Source organism: Lepisosteus oculatus, chromosome 20 (genome assembly GCF_040954835.1).
Source record: "Lepisosteus oculatus isolate fLepOcu1 chromosome 20, fLepOcu1.hap2, whole genome shotgun sequence".
NCBI classification, from domain to species: Eukaryota; Metazoa; Chordata; class Actinopteri; order Semionotiformes; family Lepisosteidae; genus Lepisosteus; species Lepisosteus oculatus.
In genome coordinates, this window is record NC_090715.1 from 15,213,438 (window position 1) to 15,229,300 (window position 15,863).

At 39.8% G+C, this 15,863-nt stretch overlaps 1 protein-coding gene across 2 annotated transcripts in view; it reads left to right on the forward strand.

Annotated features, from left to right (window-relative positions):
* Positions 1-15,863, forward strand: part of LOC102692312 (transcription initiation factor TFIID subunit 4-like) — a 90,226-nt gene that overhangs the window by 30,087 nt on the left and 44,276 nt on the right. The window contains exons 10-13 of one of the 2 annotated variants that reach the window (XM_015368350.2): positions 4,632-4,801; positions 7,697-7,827; positions 8,715-8,843; positions 13,863-13,919. In XM_015368350.2, coding sequence (XP_015223836.2) covers positions 4,632-4,801; positions 7,697-7,827; positions 8,715-8,843; positions 13,863-13,919 — 487 coding nt within the window. The remainder of the gene's footprint in view (positions 1-4,631; positions 4,802-7,696; positions 7,828-8,714; positions 8,844-13,862; positions 13,920-15,863) is intronic. The other variant, XM_015368351.2, reaches the window with a different exon arrangement.

Consider the following 15,863-nt stretch of genomic DNA (forward strand, 5'->3'; position numbering starts at 1 on the left):
AAGGCAATCTAATTCATAATCCCACTATTAAATAATACATGTTTCAATTGAAACAAAACAATTAAAGAATGCATAATGGAAAATTAGTGTTTGCAGTTGACGAGGAACTGTTGAAATAAATGAATGGCATTTCCTTAACTAGGGATGTGTGATGTTCAATACTTAAAGTGAAAGAAAGGAGTGGATGACTTACATCTGATTTCTGAATGAAGTTCTTCTGAGGAGTTCTTTTTTTAAGCAAAACAAGCCGTTTCCCTATAAAAATAATATTTCCTCGGCCTTTACTGTGTGACCACTTGGGGTCTGTTCAGAAGTCCTCCTGCCTTCTCGTCTCTCCATCTGTGTGCAGCAGGCCTTTCCTGGATACTCATGAGTCATGACTTTGGCACATGTGCTTTAAAACAGACAGCGTGTGCAGTTTGCAAGCGGGATTGTGGGTGGGAGGCAGAGACCAAAGAAATGAAGAATTTCTGAGGAAATACAGGGCTAAATCTGATCCACTAGATAACTCGGAGGTCTTGCCTCCATTAATTAACCTAGAATTTTCTTTATGCGTTTTTTAAATCTCTAAGCGCAGAATGGTCCGAGACCTTTTATATTCGAGGTCTGCTGGTCGGTGGGCAGTAGGTCAGCGCCGGGGACCTGACGAGAGAGTCAGTGAAACGCCGCAGTCGCTGCGCGTGCTGCCTCGGCCGGGAGCCTGATGAGGCAGTGGGGTCACGCAAGCTGCACACCGAGTTCATCATAATGGTTCGCTCTCCCCCGGGGGCAACGTGACTGCTCGAGGCACTGATTGATAAATCAATAAATCTTTACTGACTTTGGTAATTAAGCTGTCAAGGCTGTTTGTCAGTTTTCCTTTACAGGCAGACATTTTTTTTTCTATTGTTGCTGTGGCGAACAGGACTACATTAGCTGATGTGTGCTTTTAAATATAAATTGTCTGTTCGGGGAAAGTGGGTAGGTGGTGGTGGGTAGAGTTGTTTCCGTGTATTAATCCGTGAGTGTTTAAATAGCTTTATTCCTCGTCATGGCAGTGGAGTTACGTTCTGTGTGCCTGAACAAAGACTGCAGTTTCCATCTTCGCGTTTCAACCCCTAACCTCTCCTGAGGACAAATAAATGTCTCGGTGTTGTGCCTGGAGGCACTGAGGAGGAAACCTGTATTAATCCTGTGAATGCTGACTAGTTTTCCCGAACATTCCCAGCATGTGTGCAGAATGTGTTAGTAGCTGGGAGGCAAACTAGCTGCTAAAGCAGAACATTCCCCCTTTTTTAAATACTGATGATTTTTTGTTCTTCTGTGTTTTATTCGATTATTTTTTCCCCCTCTCGTTCCAGCACTGTTTTATGTGTATGCAGTGCATGGTAATTAGATTCCTCGTATTATTTTTTGCGTTTGTCCAGAAATTAGTGGTTGTACATGTGCATATGTGGAAGGGCCAACGGAACTGTAAAATTAGTATTTGTTTAAATTCAGGTTGTTGAATGTTATTTTTTTTGCTACAAAAAAGCAAAATAAGCACTAGATGTGTATTGGGAAACTCCTTGATGCCGTACAGCTGTCTGCTATCATCCCAACAAAGAAAACACCAGTAGAGTTTGATTGATATTTTGTCTTGCACTTTCCTTGTAGAGAATGGGTAATGACTGACCTAAAGATGAAAAGGTAGACTTTTTTTAGATGGAAGAAAAGCTCACTCAATTGTTACCATCCAGTGCTTCAAATCCCAGTTCAAGTCCCAGTCTGAGATTTAAAACAGCAGGATTGATAGTAAAAGACAACTAGCTTTCTCTAGTTTTAAAGTGCGACAGTTTGGTTAATTTTTCTTCAAGTGGCCATGGATCATAATTTATTTATTAAAGTCAAAGCAGATGTTTCCCACTCTCTGGTCCTTTCACCCTCTCTCTCTGTGCTACAGTGTAAATTGCAAGATCTAGGATTCCAGAAATGTTTGAGCCCCTATCTTCATCAGCACTGTTACTCCAAAACTGTTTCCCATTTTTAATTTTTTGAAAATCGATTTACAATCTTGCATGCTGAGTACCCTTAACAACTCCCAAACGTTTTTTTACCATTCTGTAGACATGTGTTTTAGCTTTGCGCTGGATGCACAATTGGCAGCACTCAAAAGAAAGCAACTGCAATTGAGGTCCTCAGCTACAGTGGTTTGCGTTCCTTAGTATACAAAGGGAAGTTGCAAAATGACCTTAATTGCTCGCTTTGGGGAAAGAGACTAAATGAATCCCTACCAGATGAAAGATGTACTCCGCTGTGCAAAAGGCGTACTATGCATGACTTCTCTATTTCAGGTCGGCATTTTTATTGTTGGTGCTACAACATTTTGGAGTTGCGGCGTAATCTGCTTGTTCACAGGGCAGAGAAACAGCAGCTTACTTTTATTGTTTTTTTTTCATTTTCATGTCTTAACAAAGGTCTCCAAGCACTTTGACAAAGCATCCACCTGAGCCAACAGTCATATTGTATTCGGAAGCTCTGACATCTCAGGGGTGGAACACAGGAGCTGTGTTGTGCCAGTATACCATATCACAGGCAGACTGTGGGAACAGCTTGAAATAAAGGTGTAGCAGCAGTATGACATTCATTTGATGCAAAGGTCCGTGGGATTATGGCAGGTCACATTTTCCAACCTGTGTAAGAACTTTATTTCAAACTCATCCTCTTGCAAATGTTTTGTTCACATTGGGTGTATTTCTTTTTAGAAACTACAGCAAAGTTCCCGTTTAAAAAATAGTCAATTTCATTTCATTTCCAAATTTTCATATAGGTATAGACAGTTTTCTTTTAAGAAAATAAGCAATATTGCAACAGTTGAGCATGAAATACCAATTAGACAGCTTAACAGTCCTGTTCTTCTTGCATGTGGAAGATACATTTTAACGAGGGGTATACCAGTCCAGTGCAACTCATAACCACATTAAATTTCAATGCTTGATTTTTGTCAAGCTTCACGCCAGCCTTGAATAATTCAACTTGAAGTCCACAGTTTTTCATTCAACACAGTGATGCCCGCTTCTTTCAGATTTGCTGCCTCTTTTCAAGATTGTTCATGTTATCTAGGTAATTTTTTGTCTACCTGAGTAGTCTGCAAATATTGTCTCCTGCATATCCCATCATGCAGCCTCGTCACCCTTGTGGGAATTATCCACACTGATACATGTTCACTATGTGCCAGTTCTTTAGCCTCAGCAAATTCTGTATTTCACATGTTTATTTTTAATTAAGAGAGATATAACCAGCTTAAAACCCATTTTTCCACAAGTGCAGCACTCCAGGAAGTCATTTACTAAGTAAGACAAATTCAAACACTATCTAATCACTGTTTAAGAAAAACTGGCTTCACTTATGTTTTACACATTCCTATTACATGAAACACAAGGCAACAGGCCACTGTGGATAAATAAAACCAGCTCGCATGCTTAGGAAAGCACCTTTGAAGTAAAAAAACAAATTGGATGGATGTTTACTTATTATTTTGACTAACATTTTGTACCCATTCAGCAATTGAATATTTTGCTTCAGACTCAGGCTTCTATCCTTAGTTTACTCAAAGTTTAATGGTAAAATCCTGCAACTCTATTTTAAGGGTTAGTATTCTAATTATCTGTGTCAACCTCCTGCAGATGTGTCAAGATTCATATAGCCATAAAACTGTTTTTAACAGTAACACAGAAACATCAGCAGGAAGAACAGAAGATTATTATGTGTCCACACATGGGAGCACAGGGAGGTAGACGGGAGCGTTTCGCAAATGTTGGCATATTGCCGTGTGAAATAATTTTCACTGTCAATATTGGATTTATTTAAATTTATTATAGAATTTCCCAGACAAGGTGCATCTGGCATACACTCAGAAATTGAGAAACATGTCTTATGTGTTGTAATTCAAGAACGGTTTAGTGTTTCGTATTGTAAATCCTCCTGTACATTGACTTAAAAAAAAAAAACATCTTAGCCTTTTAGAATTAAAGGTATTATCAGCTGGAAATATTTCGTTTTTGAGCATGCAGGTGTGTTTATGAGTGACCATATGATTTTAAAGCATGTAATAAATTAACTAAGATCTCACCACAAATTGTACATACAGAAACACTTGTTGCTCCTAATAAGTAATTTTGCAAAATGATAGCTGTGAAATATCCCACTGTGATGTAATATATTCCATTTAGTGACAGTGTCCTCTTACTAAAAGTTTTCTGAAGTGCCTCATTTTGCTTAGCTTAATTAAAAGGTTGTAAGAATTATTGTTTCAATATCCTAGAGAGTTTTAAAAAGTGGCTTTTGATATGTAAATTAAAAGTCTAAATGTCAAGTATTCAGTACTTACCATAAAAAATACAGTTCCGTAAGTTGGATTTGCTTTAAAACTGGGATATTGGTGCTCGGAACCCTGTGTGTAGTGTGACAGATACAGATAACACCTTTTGTTTAATATGATAATGGGCAGTGGACTAATCATGGCATGACATGGGCTATAATCTCCTTCCTGGTGTTTGTTGTGGAATAAACGTTCATGTGAGCCCTTCCTGACTGCACAGCCGCGGTGGTGTGCCAGTGTCACCGGTCACTCTGGTCACACCGGTCACTCACCGCCTGCTTCTCTATCCTAGGGATGACGACGACATCAACGACGTTGCCTCGATGGCCGGGGTCAACCTGAATGAGGAGAGTGCCCGCATCCTGGCCACCAACTCGGACTTGGTGGGGACGCAGATCCGCTCCTGCAAAGATGAGGCTTTCCTTCCTTCTGGACTGCTGCACAAACGGATACTGGAAACAGGTATTGACCGCCGTGCCTTGTCCCCAGTGCGCCTCGCTGTAGCTGGAGAGGCGCGTGTTCTGGTGCATCAAACACCTGCATGAAGGAGGTGAGGTTTGTCCTTAGGAAGTAAAACATGCAAGGCTGCACAACCTGCTGCCTCTCCCGTCTTCTGAAAAAAGTTCTCAGCAATTTTTTTACAGCGTTTTTGTTCACTTCTTCTACTTAATGCTTTATTTTTATTTTCCTAGTTCCTTGCCTTGGTTTTGTAGCCCTCCTTTCATAATCTCAGAGCTATATTTACTTGTAAGACAATACATTTGAGTGCAAATGACTTATTGGGTTCAGTGTATATATATACGTTTCCTCATCTTTAAAAATCTAAAGGGCAAATGAGTTTGTTTTGTCGCTTTATAAAACAAAAATGGTTTAAGTAACTAATTGCATCTGTCATTTATGAAAAGCATTTGGTTTATCCTCCTGATCTACAAACCTTGTTGAAACGTTTCCCCAGTTCCTGATTTTTTTTTGTATTGGCCTTGGCTTGCATTTTATACACTTAACAGTTCTCTCACCTAATGTAATGAATTCTTCAGTGGCTGACAGAATTTGCTGAACCGCAGGCTCTACCATAAATTGTTTATAGCGTTGTCTTTTGAAGGTTCCTTGTCGGTTTGTCCTGTGTACTGAAGTAAGAGCGCTCTGATAGCAGCCTCAAAATGCTGAGCACAAGTAACTGCGGGCCTTGTCTTTTTGTATGATCTTTCTGAAGGAAAAGAAAAATGATGATGCTGTCTGAGTTTCAGTTTCAGAGTTTTGCACAATTATTACATTAATTATGGTAAGCAATATCCAGGGTGATAAAAGTAGTCATCTAGCACTGTAAAATTTCCTAAGTAACAGAGGCACTAAAATCATAGTCTGCAAGGACCACTATGTGAAGAACACGCTTGAGAATCAATTCTCTAGATTTTCACAAAGAACTGTAATTAACTCCTGTGAGTGAAAGCTCATCTTTATTGCACAGTACTTGTCTGAATATTAACACGAGTGAGAAATCCATGAGATTGCTTTTTGTCAAGTGGTGATTGAAAGAAAGTGAGTGAAGCACTGTTCAAGTCCCCCTTGTTATCTAAAAAAAGTGCCCACCTTTATTGTGCTTAACGGAATTGTAATTTTTTTTAACTTGATTTAGTATATATTGCATACCAATGAAGGCCTAAGGTTATGTGCTATTATATCGTGCTTTGGCGTAGTTGTTATCCTGTCGCCTTGAGGAAGAACATGTTTAAAAATGTAAATCTTTGTCTGGGGGCTTTCTTCAGTGTGCACTAGCCTTGAGTGCTAGGAGCAGAGACTGCCTCCTGCTGGTGAGTGGCGGCTACCCACCTTGGTTTTGTCAGTGATTGGCCAGAGAAAACGCTTTGCTGACAGAAAGCCAGGGGAAGTTCCCAGGCCTGCCAGCTCTTTTAAATCAGATCAGGGAAGAAGCGCAACTATCACCGCACTCCTCTGACTCATCCATTTCTTCTCCCTGCCTTCATTTGCTCTCTCAAGATTTTTTTTTTCTCCCACTTTTGTTTTACGTCCATTAGAGAGAGAGTTTTCTTCCCTTCAAGTTGGGCATGTGAACAAAAGCTTCTTAGGCACACAAATTTGTCATCTTGACATAAAAGGAAAGCTAAGTTCATGCAGGATTTTGCCGAATCCCCCCGGTCCTTTACATCTCGTATCCACTTGGGAAGAGGCACTGTGTGATTACATGATGGGTTTCTACAGTGATGTGGAAATCCCACTGGACTGCAGCAGTCAACCATGTGTTGGCAGCCTGGGGTTGTCTCATATGAGACACATGGGGGACTCCTTCTGTGTCCTTAGTTATAATATATAGGAGGCCTGTCTTAAATTTTAGGCTCGCTCTGTGCCTGAAATTTGTTTGCTTCTGTCCAAGGCCAAGGACCTGGCTATATCCCTGCTGCTCTGGAAAGTAGCCATTTAGTCGCAGACTTGTGTTTCAAAAAAGGCAAAAGGGCCTATTTTAAGGAAATCATTTAAATCATTAAGTCCCTTTTCCCATACTTTATCAAGTGTTCCGATTTAAGCCATAAACAGTGTTAATAGTGTAATAACAAACACTTGTTTTGTTTGTTTTTGGCAAGGTATAGCCTTGTGGAGTCAGACATCTTTGAGCATAAACAGTCGTTATCCTAATCCGTCTCATTCAGCCTTTCTCTGAAAACTGTTTGTTGAAACTTGTGTTAAGCACCAAAACTTCCATGTCTTGCTGAAGACAGGCCTTCAGTGCTTTAAGATTCATTTATTCTTTATTTATAATCAGCCCCCTCCGTTCATCTGAGTTCTGGCAGTTACAGAAGCCATTCATAAGTCTCAAAGTCCTGTTATTTGTGCCGTTCTTTTCATACATTATTTAATGCACCCATGAACATTTTCTGTTGCTTTACACAAATAGCTTGTTGTATTTCATTGATCTAATTGCCTCCTGCTCTTTCAGACTACTTAAATATGAATAAATGTATAAGAAAGGACGATAAAATAATTGGTATGGTTTTCTTAAAAGGCGGCAGCAAGTAAGAAAATTGTTTAAAAGAAATAAAGAATTCTCTACCTAGTCTTGCAGTTTCTGTTGTAACTTCAGAAACTGTTTTGCTCTAAGGGGATTTAATTATCCTTTAAAGGAAGGTGGCCAGTGTGAATACATGCAAAGAAGAGAGTGGAAGTTTTCTTAATTCAAATTATTTCTTTTTGCAAATCTTGCTCTTAACACTCTCAATACAAATTAAAACTGCAAAATGTTTTGACCTAGCTGCCATGGCTTGTGGCTTCAATCCCGCTATTAGAATACCGTGGATTGTTAAACTGAAAGTTCAACGCCTCTCTTGTTTCCGTTCCTTACAGCTAAAAAGTTTGGAGTCACTGAAGTCCCTGCCGAGGCTGTAAACTTCATCTCCCATGCAACACAAGAAAGGCTAAGAACCGTGCTGGAGAAAGTGACAATAATTGCACAACACAGAATGGAAACCTATAAAGTAAGTTCTGTGGGTCTGATTATTAACCTCACTGAAGATAAACTCTGCTTAATTGATCCTTCTGCAGGGTTCATTATGGATTGTTTTTCTTTTTACTGTTCTCCGTATTTTAAGCCATTAAATTATGTACTGTTGTGTCTGTTAAGGGCAAATTTACCGTTACGATTGAAATAACAACATAGTTTTTCATATTGAACTTATTATGCACCCCTTTCTCTGAGGTGGTAGAAACAAAAACCCGCACGCTGTAAAGATTGCTCCAAAGGAAAAACTTCAAAACTCACCATTTTTGAGTATTATTGAAAAAGGAGAACGGTATATATACCTCATTTTTTCTGGTTTTAGTGATTTGTTTAAGGGTTTAAGCTTTATCTGCACTAAGAAGTGTTTCTTTCTTTGCGCTTTGGAGAACCCACGGTTAGCATCAGCAAAAAAAAGACACAGCCTGAAAGAAAGTAAGTTGACTTGGGTATGTAAATTGTTGTTGTGACTAAGTTGCAGCATCAGCTGAACACAAAGCAAGAAGGGAGATGACAGGAGAGCACGCTCCCCAGAAGTGATTTAAATGTGAATTTAGAACAGTGGGTTCCTCAGATGTGTGCGTGTTTGGCTTTGCTAGGTGGATTGCTAGGGTGTTAAAATCATCTGATAGGCGAGTTACCCAACACAAACGATTAGAAATAAAACAGCAGTGCCATTAACTCGAAGTGACCTGCAAACTTGTCTACCTGAGATAACGTGTGCTTTTCTGATTTTTCCCCTAGTAAGCTTTTTTCAAACAGGCGAGGAACCGCATTACAGATGCATTGGGTCCTGCTGCGCCTCGCGAGACCTTGTCCTTCCTCTGCAGCCGAGTTCTGAATGACTGACTGGTCTTCCGGTTTCAGCAGGACGACGAATGGTACGAGCAGGCCACAGACGTCCGGTCGCAGCTGAAGTTCTTCGAGCAGCTGGAGCGGATAGAGAAGCAGAGGAAAGACGAAGAGGAGCGGGAGATCTTGCTGAAAGCAGCAAAGGTGCGGCCGGTGTTGGGCGTACAAGCTCGATGGGGCTTGTAAGGGCAGATCTTTTTTTTTTACCGCCAGTATGACTCTCTTATGAAGGGCGATACAGTGGTTAGCATGGGTGCCCTGGGCTCCATTCCAGGCCAGGTTTGCTGTCTGTGTGGAGTTTGTGTGATTTCCCGTGTTTGCCTGGGTTTCCTCCAGGTGCTCCTTTTCATCCCGCAGTCCAAACGCACACTGGCAGGTTATTGGGCTTGGTGTGTGTGTGTGTGTGTGTGTGTGTGTGTGCTCTGCGATGGACTCCTTACCCATCCAGTAAGTACTTTATCTTGCACCCGCTGCTTACTGGGGTAGATTCTGCTTCCCCAGCGACTCTGAAATTAGAAGAGGTTAGAAAATGGATGGATAGATGGATGACTGTTATGTACACGTTTGGACATAAAGGGCAAAAAAGCAGGGCATAAAATAGTGCCTGTGTATATATATATGCAAAGAACGATCAAGAGGACAGAAGAGTAGTCATTCTGGGAAATCACTGATCTACGAAGCTTGTCATCATCAGTTGGACACTGAATCAGCCCCAGACATGAAAAGTAAGAACAGTTAATACACCTTAGGTACATCTGACGGTCAAAGAATCGATAAAAACATTTCAGATATTTCTCGCCAAAGAACTGCTCATCTTAAGCAGAATAAAAGCTTCCTAAAACACAAAGCAGGATTAAACCTTTAACCGTAAGCTATCAACCATTTACTGTTGCCAGCTCCATTGTGGCAACTTTCAAAGAAGGACTATAAAATTATTTAGGAAGTAAACTGTTTGAGAACATGAAGGATTTCATAAATGTGATTTGTTGTATTGTTTACATGCAATGGAATGTTTTTTTAAGAAAAGAACAAAATGGGAACCATTATTTTGTTATTTTCCTCTTTTTTTTAATTAAAAAGTCCAAGGACTGTCAAAGTTCGTCGTGCTACAAATGTATAATTGCTTTTAGTCACAGCCTATGAAATTTCACTGCACAAGTCAGATCAAATCAGATGGCTGATTTTAATTTAGTAGGGTTTTAATTTAGCAATGGCAAGCTCCCTTGCAGTGGCTTTGAGGTGCCCTTCTAGTGATAATGACAAATGGATAGAGGCTGGCAAACAAAGACCACATGGGATTGTGTTGACAGTGTTGTCCCACCCCACACTGCAGGCTGTCATTGTCCTGCTATTGTCTTCAGACATCTTAATGAGAGAGAAATTAGTGCAGTTTAATGCAGTGTATGGGTTTCATTTTTGGAAACTGCCTGCCTTTCTTTGTCTAACAATGGGGGGCGACTACAGCAGTGGCTGGTCTGTAGTGCTCTTGAATGCTTCGAGTCAGAACTGCTTCATGGAGATTTCTCTGCTACAGCACACAGTTCGCTTTGACAAAATTTGTAAGAAAAAAGCCAGAATAGGCTTTTGAGCATTGAATATTGAGCCTTTTTTTAAAGTGGGACCCTGTGGGCTTAAAACATACATACATACAACCGTAAGTTTACGGTTTGGGTTTAAATTCACCCAAACGTTTTAATGACATCTTACAGAACGGGTGTAAAGTGTGTAGAGAAATAAAAGACTGTGCAAAAGAACGTGCACCTCTTTATAAATCCTGTTATTTTTGCTTTACTTTTCTCTCTATTGCTTTTAGTATGCTTGGCATTCTAGACGAAAGACCTACTGAAATAAATTCTGTAGGGAAGTAAATTGTTGGAACACAAAAGGCCAAAATCCATTGGAGAAGTATAGTACTAAAGTAGTATGGTGATCAGGGACACTGGGCTGTAGAAGATGTTGTCCCTCAGATGAAAAATTACACTGGGGTCTTCACATTTTGTTCATAGAATTAAGGGACACTAGTGCCCTTGCTCAATTCCTTTTTTGGCTTGTACAAGGTTCCCCTAAAGTTCCCCCTTAATTTAGTAAATGAAGTCATTTCTTACTTCTTTAATTCTGCTGTGTAGTGGGGTTGCTTGTGCATAAGATACTGCATTTCACACAGGTGGAGGAACTATTTCTTCTCCTATATTTAAAGCACTCCTTCAGGTTGAAAGTGAAGATTTAGCAACTGTTAAAACTTCTTTAAATCTAACAATAATTATGTATAGCAGTTTACATTAAAAAAAATAATTCGTTCTAAAATTAAAATGTTGCTAAGTGAAGCTCAGTGCTATTACTGCACTGGAATCCCAGAGTTGATGCTTTTGAAATATGTGTTTATGCAAACTGTGAACTTAAGAGCTTTTCCTCTAAATAAAAACTACAGCAGATTAAATATTCAAAATAGATACCCTGATTTTTTTACTTATTCCCTGCAAGTTGTTAGGGTGTTGTGAAAATAAGTCTTATTAAAGTACAACTTCAACACAAGACCCAATCCTAATAGCATTAATGTGAAATGGAGGAGTTGTTATCCAGGGGATAATTATTCCCCTGCTAACTGAATATATGACCCACCCAAACACTTGATCATGAGAATATGATTAACCTATTTCATAGGCAATTGTTTTTTATTTCTGTACTTTTTATAGTTCCCTTAAACAGCTGGTAATATTTTTCAGAGCTCTTTGTTGTGTACAGCCAAAATCGACCTCGCACTGGCAGTAATCAGAGCTGCTTTCCAAATGCCATGTGAAACAGTATACTGGAAGGGCAGACTTGGCAGACGTTAAACTTCTTGAGAAATAATAAACATGCCAAGGTATTTACATTATTGTTTGAAATGGAAACACTTGCTCAAACAGAGATCTGTGTAAACCGTGATCTGTTCTTCTGACTGCGATGCACAGTGTTTCTTCAAACCACAGTGGTACAGCGTCCCAGTAGGATTTCTTGGTGGAGGGCATGTATTAGTTACTATGACAGTTTGCATTCCAAGTGTACAGATATCTACGAAGGTCTGAAAAAATCAATTGCAAACGATTGTGAAACTTTCCCTCTGCCAGTCACAGCCCACAATTCAGCTGTGTGAACGGGAATTTATGGCGTTTTAGCTGGCCAGCAGCATGAATTTTTTTCTTCTGCTGTGCCAGGGGCTTTGTCAACCTGGCACACTGTCAGCCAAAGTCTCCGAACCAATACCCCGCCTCTCTCCAGTGCCGGACGCCCAGCTTTCGGAGGCGCCATGAGCTTCTCTGGGTCTGAGGGGAGGAAGGGCTCTAGCCCTCTATCCATAACCTCGACCATAAACCAACGTACAACCCAGAGAGCTCTCTCGCCTGTCTGGAGTCCCCTGCAGGATGGTGCCTGTGAGTTTAACCCCCGGGGGAAAGCTCCTGGTTGCTTTCCCAAGCTGAATCCAGTTCCAGCCTCTGTGTCTGCTACGTTTCTAGGAACCGCTGGATTATTTATTATTATTAAGCCTGTAACATTAATAACCATAATATTGAACCATAACCAGTACCAAAACCTGTAATCCCTATCAAGTGGCTTAATCTACCTAGCACATCCTTTTTGGAGAGGGAAGGGGTTATCATAACCCATACCTACTTTCCTAATGTTCTCGGATTGCTGACATAATAACTTTCCATCTATCCTAGCAGCTGCTGCCACACATTCTACCTGAGAGCTATACCTCCATTCTAATCTTTAGGGCAAGACCAGACCCCCTAAACTTTGGAGTTAATCTGTTGTTCCTTTCAATAACCGTACAGACCAAACCCTCTGCTCAGAGAGTCCTCTCTAGCTGGTGGCTAGACATAACTACAGGAGAGCTAGCCATGCGTCTCCACCTAACTTAGCTAACCTCTCTAAATGTGTCTCACCAAAACCCATCTGAGCTTTGCAGCTGAGAGACCGCTATAACCGTTTGCTACTGGTCCTAACTGGGAGGTTACCAAGTTATTGTAAGACCAAGCATGCCCGTCTGACTATTGAAAGAAAAACCTTAACCAGCAACAGCAGCAGCAGAGGGTTGGGTTGCACCCATGTGGAAATGTATTCACAGAACCTGCTTGCATGCACTTTCTCTTATTTCTCTTTAAATAAGCCTTAAAAATGGACACTGTATGGAACTAAAATCCTTTCCAGGCCCTACAATTACTTCAAACCCTTACAATGACAATTGTCCCGTCTTGTGCTTCAATAGAAGTTAATACAATTAAGCCCAGAAGTCTTGCAATTGGTAGAGAGGGTCATATTTTAATTTACTTCTGTTCTGTGAATGCAGGAACTTATGAAGTACAATTTATGTTTCTCATACTTACCAAATTGAAATGTAATTCTCAGTGTCTATTTTAGTCAGTTCTAGAACCCTGAAGTATGCATTAGGTAAACTGTAAGCACAAATCTGTAGAATATTTCCTGATAAACCAAAGGTGCTAACCCTGCTCCTATATTTTTGGTTGCATGTTTGTTCTGAGCCTGGGATTACTCCAGTTTGACCTCTTTAATGAGAACCTATTGAAATAATTCCTTCAAATGCTCTCTGTTTAATATATGACTCAAGTCTGCAGGGACGATCCTTAGACTCCAGGGCAAATGTATCAGTTTTAGTTGAGACACTGGCCAGTACGTGAAGAGCCTGATATATCTAAAGCCCATTAGCAAAGAGAAGGGATGGGCTATCTCTTCTGTTGAATAAGGCAAGGCGGACGAAATAAGCTTCTCAGTTCAAGCAAAGCACAAAGCCTCTCCGAGTCTAAATTGACAAAATATTAATGCCGTTACTGTAAAATGCAAAATAACATTGCGCTGCCCTCATTTTTGCATGCACATCTTCTCAAAATTTGGTAAATATGCGAAGAATATGCTTGGTTTACGGAATTCTTAATAAAGCCTTTTGATTACAATCTCCTTCAACCTGCCTATTTACTGCTGAATTTTGAGCAGATTTATAGGGTGAGGCCTGAAGGCTTGAAATTGCACTTCTGTGAATTTAAACACTGCGTCCTTGACACCTTGTATCCTGTTCCCATTTCGTTTACTATTTTTTGCTCACTGCAACAGATGAGGAGGTCCTCAAACCAGCTGTTAACCTGTGTTTTTCCTTTAACTGTGCAGAGTCGCTCAAGGCAAGAAGACCCGGAGCAAGCTCGGCTGAAACAGAAAGCTAAGGAGGTAAGCAGTGTGGAGATCATTACACTTGACATTTCAAGGCTTGAACATATTAATTTTTCATGCCTTGCTACATATGTAACGCCATTTAAAGTCTGACTTTAAAAGTTTTTAGGAATTATTTGTGCTATTTGATGTCCACACGCTTGGGAAAGCTGGTTCTCGTGTAGCTGGAATCTGAGGAGCTTTTAACGAAGATTATTTAACGACATTGATTCATCTGGCTCTGTGCTCTTAAAGAGCAAATGTGTGTTCTGATTAAGATATAATGGGACTCCTTCTCCCTTTGCGCCATAATACTTAAAGAATCAGTTTGCATCATAAAGGTTATAAGAGCTGATGCATGTATTTTTTTAAAGCAACAGCTTAGTTTTTTATTTTAAGCACATCAAGAAAATAGAAAGTGTTATCTTCCTGCTGAATGCATTTACAGAAATTGGGAACAGTCTATTAAGAGATATCTTGAGTTAGAGAGAAAAAGGCCTTTCTTGTAGAAGTCAGTTTTTATCAGACATAAAGCTGTATTTAATTTTAGAATCCCCGGGGACTCTGAGAAGAGCAGCCTAATGTGTTTTTCATAGTGGGTGTACGTGTTTTTGCATTTAAAAGTTAACTTGCTTGAACATGCATTTAAAACTTTGTCTAAACATTTGTTCCAGTTATTGTGCTATGTCCTACCATTGCAGGAAAGGAATATGCAGGATGTATTTTTTTATATTTTATTGGCTAACTAATGTTCATTCTTCTTCAAATAAGTAGTAACTTTTATTGAAGCAATAAATATTCAGCAGGTGTAGTCTTGTGGTTATGTGATCATTTTAATATGTCACTTGTCAAACTCCTTGGTTGCCCACTGCTGGGGCTGATATGTTGTACAGTATATGCAAGTCGTGACATTGCATAGTTTTGACTAACTTAAAGTTTTCAATACCTCAGATGAACATTTGTTTTTCAAAAGATCTTGTTCTTGAAAATCTTGCTGTTGCCCTTAAAGAGTTGCATGAAGAATGGAAAATCATGATATTTAAGAACATCTTGTTGTGATAGGAGATATTCATTATGTGGACAAATGTTTTTTAAATGAAATCTAATGGCATCCAGTGAAAATCTAACATTTCATTGTTTAGGAATTACAGATTGAAAACTAGCTAAAACCATAAGTCATGTGTATGTAAATCAAGGTGGGTAATAGGCTGTGTGATGTGCTTGCCTTTGGCTGTGTTATCAAAGTGTATCTACTCACCATTAAGTGCTACTGCTGCTCATCACATGGGTGCAGTAAGATGGTCTAATGAAAACTATGCAATGTGTGTTTTAATTTTTTTAGCAGGAGAGAAATAATGCTTTATTTAATGTTCTAAGCAATATAAATAGGAAGGGTTTTCATGTAATGGCCAACATTTCTCAGTGCTGTGCCTCTCTGGTTTTCATCACCTGACTGGCTTTAGGGGAGAGCTGGCTGTTCACAGAAAATATGTTTGTGTCACAGTTGAGTCTGTCAGCGGCCCGTACGTCTGCAGAAATTTCATCAGGATAATGAGCCATCGCTCGTTTTCCAGGCAGCTGGTGGAGAATCCAAATTTTTTTCAAATTTATTTGAAAGATGGAATTACTCCCGAGTGTTATATATTAAAATGAATTGAAATGCGAGCTGAAATCAAGTTTAAATATGATCTGCTTCATAACGTGGGGGAAGTGCCTAAGGTTACAAGACTTATTGCAGCAAGAGTGGATAGAGAGAAGCAGATTGAGCCAGTCTGGGATTCTGTGCCTTTTCTCACTGGCTGGTTAATTAAACAGGAACTCAAGATGTCAGAATGGACAATAACGCCAGTTTGGTTCATTTTCATCCCCTCTTGTTTAATTTTGATGCACCCGCAGCCATGTCAAGTGTGAGTACAGCTTGTTTTAGAGGGTTGCGTGAGCCGTGTCTGGCTTTTAAAACCG